Source organism: Bombina bombina, chromosome 1, assembly GCF_027579735.1.
Source record: "Bombina bombina isolate aBomBom1 chromosome 1, aBomBom1.pri, whole genome shotgun sequence".
NCBI classification, from domain to species: domain Eukaryota; kingdom Metazoa; phylum Chordata; class Amphibia; order Anura; family Bombinatoridae; genus Bombina; species Bombina bombina.
In genome coordinates this window covers 37,455,057-37,469,640 of record NC_069499.1, presented here as the reverse complement: position 1 = coordinate 37,469,640, position 14,584 = coordinate 37,455,057, and the positions used below count along the sequence as shown (strand labels likewise).

The 14,584-nt window shown below is 41.2% G+C and overlaps 1 protein-coding gene across 1 annotated transcript in view; it reads left to right on the top strand.

Annotated features, from left to right (window-relative positions):
* Positions 1-14,584, top strand: part of LRRC9 (leucine rich repeat containing 9) — a 716,419-nt gene that overhangs the window by 212,667 nt on the left and 489,168 nt on the right. Inside the window, exon 12 of the mRNA XM_053705244.1 lies at positions 12,990-13,136. Coding sequence (XP_053561219.1) covers positions 12,990-13,136 — 147 coding nt within the window. The remainder of the gene's footprint in view (positions 1-12,989; positions 13,137-14,584) is intronic.

The window sequence follows — 14,584 nt, the reverse complement described above, 5'->3', positions numbered from 1 at the left end:
GGGCGTCAGAGTAATTTTCTTTAATTTCGTAACTTTAGAGGTAAACCCTCCACTTCCAAGCAGGAAACTATCCAAGTCTTCCTGGAAGTCTGGTTAGTCTTGGAACAAGGGGAAACAGTCTAAGAAGCCTGCGGCTGACTCCAAGTCAGCATAAAGGGTCGGCCCCCGATCCAGGAATGGATCTAGTAGGGGGCAGGCTTTCTCAATTTGCTCAGGCTTGGATATGAGATGTCCCAGACCTGTGTGCCGTGGAAATTGTATCTCAGGGGTACAAGATAGAATTCAAGACTTTTCCTCCCAGAGGTAGGTTTCTTCTCTCAAGATTATCTGTTGACCAGATAAAGAGAGAGGCGTTCTTAAATTGTATCAAGCATCTTTTTGCCATGGGAATTATAGTTCCAGTTCCTCCGCAGGAACAGGGTCTGGGATTTTATTAAAATCTGTTTGTGGTTTTCAAGAAAGAGGGGATTTTCAGACCTATTTTAGACCTAAAGTGTTTAAACAAGTTCCTCAGTGTACTGTCCTTCAAGGTGGAGACTATACGTTCCATTCTTCCTTTGATTCAAGAGGGTCAGTTTATGACAACCATAGACTTAAAGGATGCATACCTTCATGTTCCCATTCACCGGGATCATCACAAGTTTCTAAGGTTTGCTTTCTTAGACAATCATTTCCAGTTTGTGGCTCTTCCTTTCGGCCTTGCCACAGCTCCCAGAATTTTCTCAAAGGTCCTGGGGGCTCTTTTGGCAGTGATCCGGTCTCGAGGGAATTCCTGTTGCGCCTTATCTGGACGACATTCTGGTTCAGACGCTGTCTTTTCAACAAGCAGACTCTCATACAGAGATCTTGTTGTCTTTTCTTCGCTCCCACGGTTGGAAGGTAAATCTGGGAAAGAGTTCTCTGATTCCAGCCACAAGAGTAGTGTTTTAGGCCATAATAGACTCCATACTACTGAAGATATTTCTGACAGAGGTCAGAAAAAAAAAGATCTTCGACCCTTGTCTTGTCCTGCAGTCCTCTCCTCGGCCGTCAGTGGCTCTATGTATGGAGGTAATTGGTCTGATGGTAGCTTCCATGAACATCATTCCGTTTGCTCGGTTCCATCTCAGACCTCTGCAGTTATGCATGTTAAGGCAATGGAACGGGGACTATGCAGATCTGTCTCTGCAAATAGTTCTTGATCAGATGACAAAGGACTCTGTTCTGTGGTGGTTGTCTCAGGATCACCTCTCCCAGAAAACTTGCTTTCGCAGACCTTCCTTGGTGATCATGACCACGGATGCCAGCCTTCTAGGTTGGGGAGCAATTTGGGGGTCATTGAAGACTCTAAACATTCTAGAACTGAGAGCGATTTTCAATGCTCTACTGGCCTGGCCTCAGCTAACTTTAGTCCGGTTTATCAGGTTCCAGTCGGACAACTTCACTTCGGTGGCATACATCAACCACCAGGGGGGAACTCGAAGTTCCTTGGCCATGTCAGAGGTGGCCCAGTTAATCCAGTAGGGGGGAGTCTCACAACTTGTCTTTTTGCAATCCACATCCCAGGAGTGGAAAATTGGGAGGCAGATTTTCTGAGCCGACAGAACTTTCATCTGGGGGAGTGGGAATTTTCCAGTCTAATCCTCAATTGGGGGCAGCCAGAACTGGATCTCATGGCTTCTCAGCATAATGCTAAGCTTCTGAGGTACAGCTCGAGGTCAAGGGATCCACAGTCTAGCATACATATTTCCTCCTTTCGCTCTCCTGCCAAGAGTCATTGCTCGGATCAAGCAGGAGAGGGTGTTGGTGATTCTCATAGCGCGGCGTGGCCTCGCGGGATCTGGTATTCAGATCTAGTGGAAATGTTGTCGCTACCTCCGTTGAGACTTCCTCTGAGGAAGGACCTTCTACTTAAGGGTCCTTTTCTTCATCCAAATTTCATTTCTCTGAAGCTGACTGCTTGGAGATTGAACGCTTGATTTTATTTAAGCGTGGGTTTTCAGAGTCTGTAATTGAGACCATGATTCAGGCTTTGTAAGCCTTTGACAAGAAAGATTTACTATACGATGTGGCATAAATATCTGTATTGGTGTGAATCTAGAGGCTACTCTTGGAGTAGAGTTAGGATTGCTAGGATTTTGTCTTTTCTCCAGGAGGGTCTGGAGAAAGGTTTGTCAGCTGGTACTCCAAAGGTCAGATTTCTGCATTGTCTATTTTGTTGCATAAGCGTTTGGCGGATGCGCCAGACGTGCAATCTCTGGAGTCTTAACCTTGTTCTTAGAGTTTCACAGCAGGCTCTGTTTGAACCTATGCATTCCTTAGATATTAAGATGTTATTTTGGAAGGTTTTGTTTCTTGTTGCTATTTCTTCTGCTCTGAGAGTTTCGGAACTCTCGGCTCTGTAGTTTGATTCTCCTTGTCTTATTTTTCATTCTGATAAGGTGGTTTTATGTACTAAATTAGGTTTCCTACTTAAGGTTGTTTCAAACAAGAATATTTATCAGGAGATTGTGGTTCCTTCTTTGTGTCCTAATTCTTCTCTTAAGGAGCATTTTTTGCACAACCTAGATGTTGTGCGTGCATTGAAGTTCTATTATCAGACGACTAAGGACTTTCGTCAGTCTTGATTTGTTTGTTTTTCTGGGAGGCGCAAGAGTCAGAAAGCTATGGCTACTTCTCTTTGACTAAGGAGTATTATTCGTTTGGCCTATGAGACTGCTGGACAGCAACCTCCTGAGAGAATCACTGCACATTCTACGAGGGCTGTTTCTTCTTCCTGGGCATTTAAAAATTAAGCTTCTGTGGAACAGATTTGCAAGGCTGCAACTTGGTCCTCTTTGCATACTTTTTCAAAGTTTTATAAATTTGATACTTTTGCCTCAGCCGAGGCTTCTTTTGGGAGAAGGGTTCTTCAAGCGGTGGTGCCTTCTGTTTAGGTCTACCTGTCTTATCCCTCCCTTATCATCTGTGTTCTCTAGCTTGGTATTGATTCCCACTAGTAATTAATGATTCCGTTGACTCGCCATATCTTAGGAAAGAAAACATAATTTTTGCTTACCTGATAAATTTATTTCCGGATATGGTGAGTCCATGGCCCACCCTTTATTTAAAGGTGACAGTAAACCTTAAAAATAATGTTATATAATTCTGCACATAGTGCAGAATTATATAACATTATATTAGCCAAACATTACAAAACATAATGTACCCTATTAATTTTTTAAAAAAAACGCTCTTTTACAGACCCGCTCTCTGTACTCTGCTGAGCGGGTTTGTTATATTTACGCATCGGGCCAGCTGTATAGTCACAGCCCAGCCCGACCGCACCATAAGACTAAGTGCAGCTCGCTCCTGCTGTCAGACAGAGCAGAGTACAGAGAGCGGGTCTGTAAAACAGCGTTTTAAAAAAAAAAATTAATAGGGTACATTATGTTTTGTAATGTTTGGCTAATATAATGTTATATAATTCTGCACTATGTGCAGAATTATATAACATTATTTTTAAAGTTTACTGACACTTTAAGTCAGGTAGTTTTTCTAAAACCTCAGGCACCTCTACACTTTTGTATTATCTCTTTTTTTCCATTTTTACTTTGGCCGAATGACTGGAGGTTATGGGTAAAGGAGTGACATATATAGCAGCTTTGCTGTAGTGCTCTTTGCCTCCTCCTGCTGGCCATGAGTGATATTCCCACTAGTAATTGATGATTCCTTGGACTCGCCATATCCGGAAATAAATACATTTATCAGGTAAGCATAAATTATGTTTTGAAGTTCAGCAATCCCATCACATATTGTCCATACTGTTTGCAAGCTTTGATATTATGCCACATATTAATAAACGTCAATCAATAGACAATTTAAAAAAAATCCTAAAACATATTTACATATGCAAAAGTACACATCATAAATATTCACTAGAGTTAGTAAATGTAATTTTAACTGATGAGTGTTCAGAGGGTTAACTCCCTTCTTGTGTATATAAGGAGCTGTAACCAGCCACCAATTAGCAAGCCCTACTCAGGTGTTGAACCAAAGATGGGCCGGCTTGTAAGCTTACATTCCTGCTTTTTCAAATAAATATACCAAGAGAATGAAGAAAAATTGATAATATGAGTAAATGAGAAAGTTGCTTAAAATCACATGCTCTATATGAATCATGAAAGAAAAAATTTGGGTTCAGTATCCCTTTAAGGATCTCTTGATGTTGGTCAAGACTGTGAACAGTTTTATTTGTGATGCAGTTTTTGCATTAATGCGAGTTATTTCAACAAGTGCTGCTACGACTGTTCTAGCTAGAAGAGCCTTATGGCTCTAGTCATGGTCTGCTGATATAGGGCTGGATTACAAGTGGCACGCTAACGTTAGCACACGCTATATATAAGAAAATTGCGGGCGTGTTAATTTGTTTGCGCATTACAAGTTAAAAGTAAAAGGGTTTGGTCGAGCGCAATCGAATTTAACGTGCATCGGGTTGGCGAGACTCAAAACCTTGCATAAATAAACTGTTACACTCATATAAACACTATCTAATAAAAATAAGTCATATATTATTAAAATTTTTTATATGGGCTCAGGGTTATAAAATATATATGTGTCTAAATAATAGTTATATAATAAGATTAAATAATGTGATTTACTGTGTATTTACTGTAAATATTTCACATTCCAATGTTCTTCACATAGATGACAATGTTATTTTATTTTATTTTAAATACATATATATATATATATATATATATATATTCCTAAAGACATTATATAGGTATAGATATATATTTTACATTAACATTATATAAATATATTTTTAATAAGAATTTTTTTTTCCTATGTGCAGAACATAGGAATGTAAAATATGCGTAACGCGCTCTGGTTTCACGCTTTAGGTTGTCATAGGGTTTGAGGAAGGCTCAATTGGAGTTGAAAAGCATTGCCGCCAAAGACAATCCCTTAGATGACAAAATATTTCACACACCTCTGTGTGTGTGTGTAGCATAACTACAAAAGTGTGAGTGGCTGAGCTATAACGCTATACTGTGGAAGTCACACGAGAGGAGGCTAAGCGGTTTATGTGAAAGTAACATGAGAGGAGGCAGAGCGGCTTACTTGCATGTGGCAAGATCGTAGTGTGTGAAAGCCAGAAGTACCAATTGTATGCAAGCGAACACTATACTCAGAGCTCCGTGGGTGAACTATAAATAAGGTACAAGGATTTGTATCTATATAAGAAGAGATGTAGTGGGGATAATGGTGTTGTGGATCTTATAAAGATACATCTTCATTGGAAGCTTTGGAAGAGACGTTCTAGACACAACAGTTTCCTTTATTTGCTCGTTAGGACACTTTGTGGATTAGCTTTATTGCGGTAGTCGTACTGACTGCTATATGGATGCCTTTATCTTTTTCATTTTTTATTATTATTTCACATAGTGCATGATTCTTAAGTGATTTATAGCAGCTGCTATTTTTATTGTGATTTTTTATGTACGGATAAAACACTTTGTATTTGTAATTCCACAATATTTGTTCTGTTTTAGAAAATGTACTTAGCGAGCCTTAAAGGGACAGTCTACTCCAGAATTGTTATTGTTCAAAAAGATAGATAATCCCTTTATTACCCATTCCCCAGGTTTGCAAAACCAACACAGTTATATTAATATACTTTTTACCTCTGTGATTACCTTGTATCTAAACCTTTGCAGACTGCCCCTTATTTCAGTTATATTAATATAATTATTAGCGCTGTAATTACCTCGTATCTAAGCCTTTGCAGACTGCCCCCTTATTTCAATGTTTTTGACAGACTTGCATTTAGCCAATCAGTGCCGTCTTACTTATAAATCCACGGGCGTGATCACAATGTTATCTGTATGGCACTCATGGACTTACGCCCTCTAGCTGGGAAAAACTGCCAAATGCATTGTAATAAGGGGTGGCCTTAAAGGTTTAAGAAATTAGCATATGAGCCTACCTAGATTTAGCTTTCAACAAAGAATACCAAGAGGACAAAGCAAATTTGATGATAAAAGTGAATTGGAAAGTTTTTTGAAATTGTATTCCTTATCTGAATCATGAAAGTTTTATTTTGACTAGACTGTCCCTTTAAGATAACTAATTCTTAATGTGCGCTAACCCGACACCACTTTAGACCTAAAGTTGAAAACCCGAAGCGCGTTACGCATGTTTTACATTCCTATCTTCTACACATAGAATTTTTTTTTAATTTTTATTTTTAAATATATATTTATATACATATCTGATAATGTTCATGTAAAATATCTATCTATCAAAAAGCACATATGTGGGTACCTGTATATGGCAAAATTGTAATTTCTATCCTGTTCAGAACAGAAAACTACTGCAATCACATTAGCGGTTTTGCTAAAACGCTTTGATTTGCGTGGCATACTTATTAGTTGGGAAGTCTCCCCCTGAACAAATAACTGTTAATGTTTGGCTTTTTAAAAATGAAGATTCCATTGGACAAATTTGTAAGGCAACTACTTGGTAATCTTTACATACCTTTACCAAATTCTACCATTTTGACACATTTGCCTCTTCTGAGTAGGAAAGTTCTGCGTGCCGCAGTGCCGGTTAAGTACCTCTACCTTTTGTCCTGCCCTATTTCATGGTGGTCTTGTAAACTTCACAGCTTGGGTATAAGATCCCACATGTGATGGCTAAGTGGCCTCTTACCATCTTATTAAAGTATATAAAATGTATGCTTACCTGATAAATTATGTTCTTTCATGATGGAGAGAGTCCACAAGATTGGCCCTTGTTTTTCCATAACAGTTGTGGCAGTACTAGTTTCTCCAACATAGGTGTGTCCGGTCCACGGCGTCATCCTTACTTGTGGGATATTCTCCTCCCCAACAGGAAATGGCAAAGAGCCCAGCAAAGCTGGTCACATGATCCCTCCTAGGCTCCGCCTACCCCAGTCATTCTCTTTGCCGTTGTACAGGCAACATCTCCACGGAGATGGCTTAGAGTTTTTTAGTGTTTAACTGTAGTTTTTATTATTCAATCAAGAGTTTGTTATTTTGAAATAGTGCTGGTATGTACTATTTACTCAGAAACAGAAAAGAGATGAAGATTTCTGTTTGTATGAGGAAAATGATTTTAGCAACCGTAACTAAAATCCATGGCTGTTCCACACAGGACTGTTGAGAGCAATTAACTTCAGTTGGGGGAACAGTGTGCAGTCTCTTGCTGCTTGAGGTATGACACATTCTAACAAGACGATGTAATGCTGGAAGCTGTCATTTTCCCTATGGGATCCGGTAAGCCATGTTTATTACGATCGTAAATAAGGGCTTCACAAGGGCTTATTAAGACTGTAGACTTTTTCTGGGCTAAATCGATTCATTATTAACACATATTTAGCCTTGAGGAATCATTTTATCTGGGTATTTTGATATAATAATATCGGCAGGCACTGTATTAGACACCTTATTCCTTAGGGGCTTTCCCAAAGCATAAGCAGAGCCTCATTTTCGCGCCGGTGTGGCGCACTTGTTTTTGAGAGGCATGGCATGCAGTCGCATGTGAGAGGAGCTCTGATACTTAGAAAAGACTTTCTGAAGGCGTCATTTGGTATCGTATTCCCCTTTGGGCTTGGTTGGGTCTCAGCAAAGCAGATACCAGGGACTGTAAAGGGGTTAAAGTTTAAAACGGCTCCGGTTCCGTTATTTTAAGGGTTAAAGCTTCCAAATTTGGTGTGCAATACTTTTAAGGCTTTAAGACACTGTGGTGAAAATTTGGTGAATTTTGAACAATTCCTTCATGTTTTTTCGCAATTGCAGTAATAAAGTGTGTTCAGTTTAAAATTTAAAGTGACAGTAACGGTTTTATTTTAAAACGTTTTTGTACTTTGTTATCAAGTTTATGCCTGTTTAACATGTCTGAACTACCAGATAGACTGTGTTCTGAATGTGGGGAAGCCAGAATTCCTATTCATTTATATAAATGTGATTTATGTGATAATGACAATGATGCCCAAGATGATTCCTCAAGTGAGGGGAGTAAGCATGGTACTGCATCATTCCCTCCTTCGTCTACACGAGTCTTGCCCACTCAGGAGGCCCCTAGTACATCTAGCGCGCCAATACTCCTTACTATGCAACAACTAACGGCTGTAATGGATAATTCTGTCAAAAACATTTTAGCCAAAATGAACACTTGTCAGCGTAAGCGCGGCTGCTCTGTTTTAGATACTGAAGAGCATGACGACGCTGATATTAATATTTCTGAAGGGCCCCTAACCCAGTCTGATGGGGCCAGGGAGGTTTTGTCTGAGGGAGAAATTACTGATTCAGGGAACATTTCTCAACAGGCTGAACCTGATGTGATTGCATTTAAATTTAAGTTGGAACATCTCCGCATTCTGCTTAAGGAGGTATTATCCACTCTGGATGATTGTGACAAGTTGGTCATCCCAGAGAAACTATGTAAAATGGACAAGTTCCTAGAGGTGCCGGGGCTCCCAGAAGCTTTTCCTATACCCAAGCGGGTGGCGGACATTGTTAATAAAGAATGGGAAAGGCCCGGTTTTCCTTTCGTCCCTCCCCCCATATTTAAAAAATTGTTTCCTATGGTCGACCCCAGAAAGGACTTATGGCAGACAGTCCCCAAGGTCGAGGGAGCGGTTTCCACTTTAAACAAACGCACCACTATACCCATAGAGGATAGTTGTGCTTTCAAAGATCCTATGGATAAAAAATTAGAAGGTTTGCTTAAAAAGATGTTTGTTCGGCAGGGTTACCTTCTACAACCAATTTCATGCATTGTCCCTGTCGCTACAGCCGCATGTTTCTGGTTCGATGAGCTGATAAAGGCGGTCGATAGTGATTCTCCTCCTTATGAGGAGATTATGGACAGAATCAATGCTCTCAAATTGGCTAATTCTTTCACCCTAGACGCCACTTTGCAATTGGCTAGGTTAGCGGCTAAGAATTCTGGGTTTGCTATTGTGGCGCGCAGAGCGCTTTGGTTGAAATCTTGGTCGGCTGATGCGTCTTCCAAGAACAAGCTACTTAACATTCCTTTCAAGGGGAAAACGCTGTTTGGCCCTGACTTGAAAGAGATTATCTCTGATATCACTGGGGGTAAGGGCCACGCCCTTCCTCAGGATCGGCCTTTCAAGGCAAAAAATAAACCTAATTTTCGTCCCTTTCGTAGAAACGGACCAGCCCAAGGTGCTACGTCCTCTAAGCAAGAGGGTAATACTTCTCAAGCCAAGCCAACTTGGAGACCAATGCAAGGCTGGAACAAGGGAAAGCAGGCCAAGAAACCTGCCACTGCTACCAAGACTGCATGAAATGTTGGCCCCCGATCCGGGACCGGATCTGGTGGGGGGCAGACTCTCTCTCTTCGCTCAGGCTTGGGCAAGAGATGTTCTGGATCCTTGGGCGCTAGAAATAGTCTCCCAAGGTTATCTTCTGGAATTCAAGGGACTTCCCCCAAGGGGGAGGTTCCACAGGTCTCAGTTGTCTTCAGACCACATAAAAAGACAGGCATTCTTACATTGTGTAGAAGACCTGTTAAAAATGGGAGTGATTCATCCTGTTCCATTAAGAGAACAAGGGATGGGGTTCTACTCCAATCTGTTCATAGTTCCCAAAAAAGAGGGAACGTTCAGACCAATCTTAGATCTCAAGATCTTAAACAAGTTTCTCAAGGTTCCATCGTTCAAGATGGAAACCATTCGAACTATTCTTCCTTCCATCCAGGAAGGTCAGTTCATGACCACGGTGGATTTAAAGGATGCGTATCTACATATTCCTATCCACAAGGAACATCATCGGTTCCTAAGGTTCGCATTCCTGGACAAACATTACCAGTTTGTGGCGCTTCCTTTCGGATTAGCCACTGCTCCAAGGATTTTCACAAAGGTACTAGGGTCCCTTCTAGCTGTGCTAAGACCAAGGGGCATTGCTGTAGTACCTTACTTGGACGACATTCTGATTCAAGCGTCGTCCCTTCCTCAAGCGAAGGCTCACACGGACATTGTCCTGGCCTTTCTCAGATCTCACGGATGGAAAGTGAACGTGGAAAAGAGTTCTCTATCCCCGTCAACAAGGGTTCCCTTCTTGGGAACAATAATAGACTCCTTAGAAATGAGGATTTTTCTAACAGAGGCCAGAAAAACAAAACTTCTAGACTCTTGTCGGATACTTCATTCCGTTCCTCTTCCTTCCATAGCTCAGTGCATGGAAGTGATCGGGTTGATGGTAGCGGCAATGGACATAGTTCCTTTTGCGCGCATTCATCTAAGACCATTACAACTGTGCATGCTCAGTCAGTGGAATGGGGACTATACAGACTTGTCTCCGAAGATACAAGTAAATCAGAGGACCAGAGACTCACTCCGTTGGTGGCTGTCCCTGGACAACCTGTCACAAGGGATGACATTCCGCAGACCAGAGTGGGTCATTGTCACGACCGACGCCAGTCTGATGGGCTGGGGCGCGGTCTGGGGATCCCTGAAAGCTCAGGGTCTTTGGTCTCGGGAAGAATCTCTTCTACCGATAAATATTCTGGAACTGAGAGCGATATTCAATGCTCTCAAGGCTTGGCCTCAGCTAGCGAGGGCCAAGTTCATACGGTTTCAATCAGACAACATGACAACTGTTGCGTACATCAACCATCAGGGGGGAACAAGGAGTTCCCTAGCGATGGAAGAAGTGACCAAAATCATTCTATGGGCGGAGTCTCACTCCTGCCACCTGTCTGCTATCCACATCCCAGGAGTGGAAAATTGGGAAGCGGATTTTCTGAGTCGTCAGACATTGCATCCGGGGGAGTGGGAACTCCATCCGGAAATCTTTGCCCAAGTCACTCAGCTGTGGGGCATTCCAGACATGGATCTGATGGCCTCTCGTCAGAACTTCAAAGTTCCTTGCTACGGGTCCAGATCCAGGGATCCCAAGGCGGCTCTAGTGGATGCACTAGTAGCACCTTGGACCTTCAAACTAGCTTATGTGTTCCCGCCGTTTCCTCTCATCCCCAGGCTGGTAGCCAGGATCAATCAGGAGAGGGCGTCGGTGATCTTGATAGCTCCTGCGTGGCCACGCAGGACTTGGTATGCAGATCTGGTGAATATGTCATCGGCTCCACCTTGGAAGCTACCTTTGAGACGAGACCTTCTTGTTCAGGGTCCGTTCGAACATCCGAATCTGGTTTCACTCCAGCTGACTGCTTGGAGATTGAACGCTTGATTTTATCGAAGCGAGGGTTCTCAGATTCTGTTATCGATACTCTTGTTCAGGCCAGAAAGCCTGTAACTAGAAAGATTTACCACAAAATTTGGAAAAAATATATCTGTTGGTGTGAATCTAAAGGATTCCCTTGGGACAAGGTTAAGATTCCTAGGATTCTATCCTTCCTTCAAGAAGGATTGGAAAAAGGATTATCTGCAAGTTCCCTGAAGGGACAGATTTCTGCCTTGTCGGTGTTACTTCACAAACAACTGGCTGCTGTGCCAGATGTTCAAGCCTTTGTTCAGGCTCTGGTTAGAATTAAGCCTGTTTACAAACCTTTGACTCCTCCTTGGAGTCTCAATTTAGTTCTTTCAGTTCTTCAGGGGGTTCCGTTTGAACCCTTGCATTCCGTTGATATTAAGTTATTATCTTGGAAAGTCTTGTTTTTAGTTGCAATTTCTTCTGCCAGAAGAGTTTCAGAATTATCTGCTCTGCAGTGTTCTCCTCCTTATCTGGTGTTCCATGCAGATAAGGTGGTTTTACGTACTAAACCTGGTTTTCTTCCAAAAGTTGTTTCTAACAAAAACATTAACCAGGAGATTATCGTACCTTCTCTGTGTCCGAAACCAGTTTCAAAGAAGGAACGTTTGTTGCACAATTTGGATGTTGTTCGCGCTCTAAAATTCTATTTAGATGCTACAAAGGATTTTAGACAAACATCTTCCTTGTTTGTTGTTTATTCCGGTAAAAGGAGAGGTCAAAAAGCAACTTCTACCTCTCTCTCTTTTTGGATTAAAAGCATCATCAGATTGGCTTACGAGACTGCCGGACGGCAGCCTCCCGAAAGAATCACAGCTCATTCCACTAGGGCTGTGGCTTCCACATGGGCCTTCAAGAACGAGGCTTCTGTTGATCAGATATGTAGGGCAGCGACTTGGTCTTCACTGCACACTTTTACCAAATTTTACAAGTTTGATACTTTTGCTTCTTCTGAGGCTATTTTTGGGAGAAAGGTTTTGCAAGCCGTGGTGCCTTCCATTTAGGTGACCTGATTTGCTCCCTCCCTTCATCCGTGTCCTAAAGCTTTGGTATTGGTTCCCACAAGTAAGGATGACGCCGTGGACCGGACACACCTATGTTGGAGAAAACAGAATTTATGTTTACCTGATAAATTACTTTCTCCAACGGTGTGTCCGGTCCACGGCCCGCCCTGGTTTTTTAATCAGGTCTGATAATTTATTTTCTTTAACTACAGTCACCACGGTACCATATGGTTTCTCCTATGCAAATATTCCTCCTTAACGTCGGTCGAATGACTGGGGTAGGCGGAGCCTAGGAGGGATCATGTGACCAGCTTTGCTGGGCTCTTTGCCATTTCCTGTTGGGGAGGAGAATATCCCACAAGTAAGGATGACGCCGTGGACCGGACACACCGTTGGAGAAAGTAATTTATCAGGTAAACATAAATTCTGTTTTTCACTTCTTTTACCCTGCTTTTCCTTTCCTACCTTTTTCTTATTTTTTCCTTATTTTTGGCCACATGTATGACTAAGGACTCATAGGAAACTAGGACTGGACTTTAATTCCACATGTGATGGCTCATGGTCTCTCACCATCATGAAAGAAATAAACTTATCAAGTAAGCATACATTTTGTTTTTGTATACACATATGCTGCAATGCAGTGATTAAGTGGTACTATATACTATACATATATGTTGAAAGAAATATTTAATGCATAATAACTTTCTGTATAAATAAAAAACAAATAATTAAGTTACAATAAAAGTAACATCTATTTCTCTTATAGGTACGCTTGTAATTGCCAAAGTTTTCCTTGGGCGAAGTGTTCCGGCACTTGATAATCTTCCTATTAATCCAGATAATTACCCTAATATAAATTCAGTCTTCAGACCACGAAAACATGAGGACAATACTTTATCTTCTTTAAATGATGGTAAGATGACAACTAAAAGAAATACATTGAATTTGGAAACCAGTCAGAACTATTTTTCTCACCTAGTCTGCTACACCTTGTAAGCACTACAAATATAGAGCATGTTAAATAAGAACAGACCTACATCAAGGTTTCTTTAGGCTTGTTGCTGCTGATTAAAACAGCAGTGCTTAGGTTTGGCTTGTGACATAACTAGATCAGGGTTTGAGTCCTCCCCTTGACCCTTTGACTACCAGAGTAGGTGCCAAAAGCTTGGTCTGCTACAAAAAAAACAAGGTTTCATTTGAATGAGTAGCTCATAGAAATGTAATTGAAATTTATGTGCAAATGCAATAATTGCTAAACAATAAAAAACTCTAGCAGAAAGATGGAAATGTCTCCACATGGAAAGGGTTAATCATGTTTTTAACCTTTTTGTGCAGGGGAAAACAAATATGGGTCTTGTTTTCGGCGCCTCGATGAAGCCCTATTTATACTATAGGACCAAAAGTTATTTCAGATCACAATACATTTTCATGAGAACACCGTTTTCTCCTGTTAAGTGTAGTCAGTCCACGGGTCATCCATTACTTATGGGATTATATCTCCTCCCTAACAGGAAGTGCAAGAGGATCACCCAAGCAGAGCTGCTATATAGCTCCTCCCCTCTACATCATACCCAGTCATTCTCTTGCACCTAACTAATAGATAGGACGTGTGAGAGGACTGTGGTGTGTTAAACTTAGTTTTTATTTCTTCAATCAAAAGTTTGTTATTTTAAACGGCACCGGAGTGTGTTGTTTCTTCTCAGGCAGCATTAGAAGAAGAATCTACCTGAGTTTGTCTATGATCTTAGCGGTCGTAACTAAGATCCACTTGCTGTTCTCGGCCATTCTGAGGAGTGAGGTAACTTCAGAACAGGGGATAGCAGGCAGGGCCCACCTGCAAGGAGGTATGTTGCAGTATATTATTTTCTAAGGAATGGAATTGACTGAGAAAATACTGCTAATACCGATGTAATGTAAGTGCAGCCTTAAATGCAGTAGTAGCGACTGGTATCAGGCTGATATGTATGTATGTATACTCTGAGGTATTTCTGGGGAATGGAATTTCACTAAGAAAATACTGTCTATATTAAAGTAATATTTGAGCCTGCACTGCAGTGTAAGCGACTAGCAGCAGGCTTATTAATAACATTTCATAATTTTCATTTTTAAAACATTTACTGGCATGTTAATCGTTTTTTCTGAGGTACTTGGTGATAAAACTTTATGGGCATGATTTTTACCTCATGGCTGTCGTTTGTTTCTGAATAAAAACAGTTTACTGAGCTTCCCCACTGTTGTAATATGAGTGGGAGGGGCCTATTTTAGCACTTTATTGCGCAGTAAAAATTTAGTCACAGTCTTCCTATTTCTTCCTCCATGATCCAGGACGTCTCTACAGAGCTCAGGGGTCTCCAAAACTAG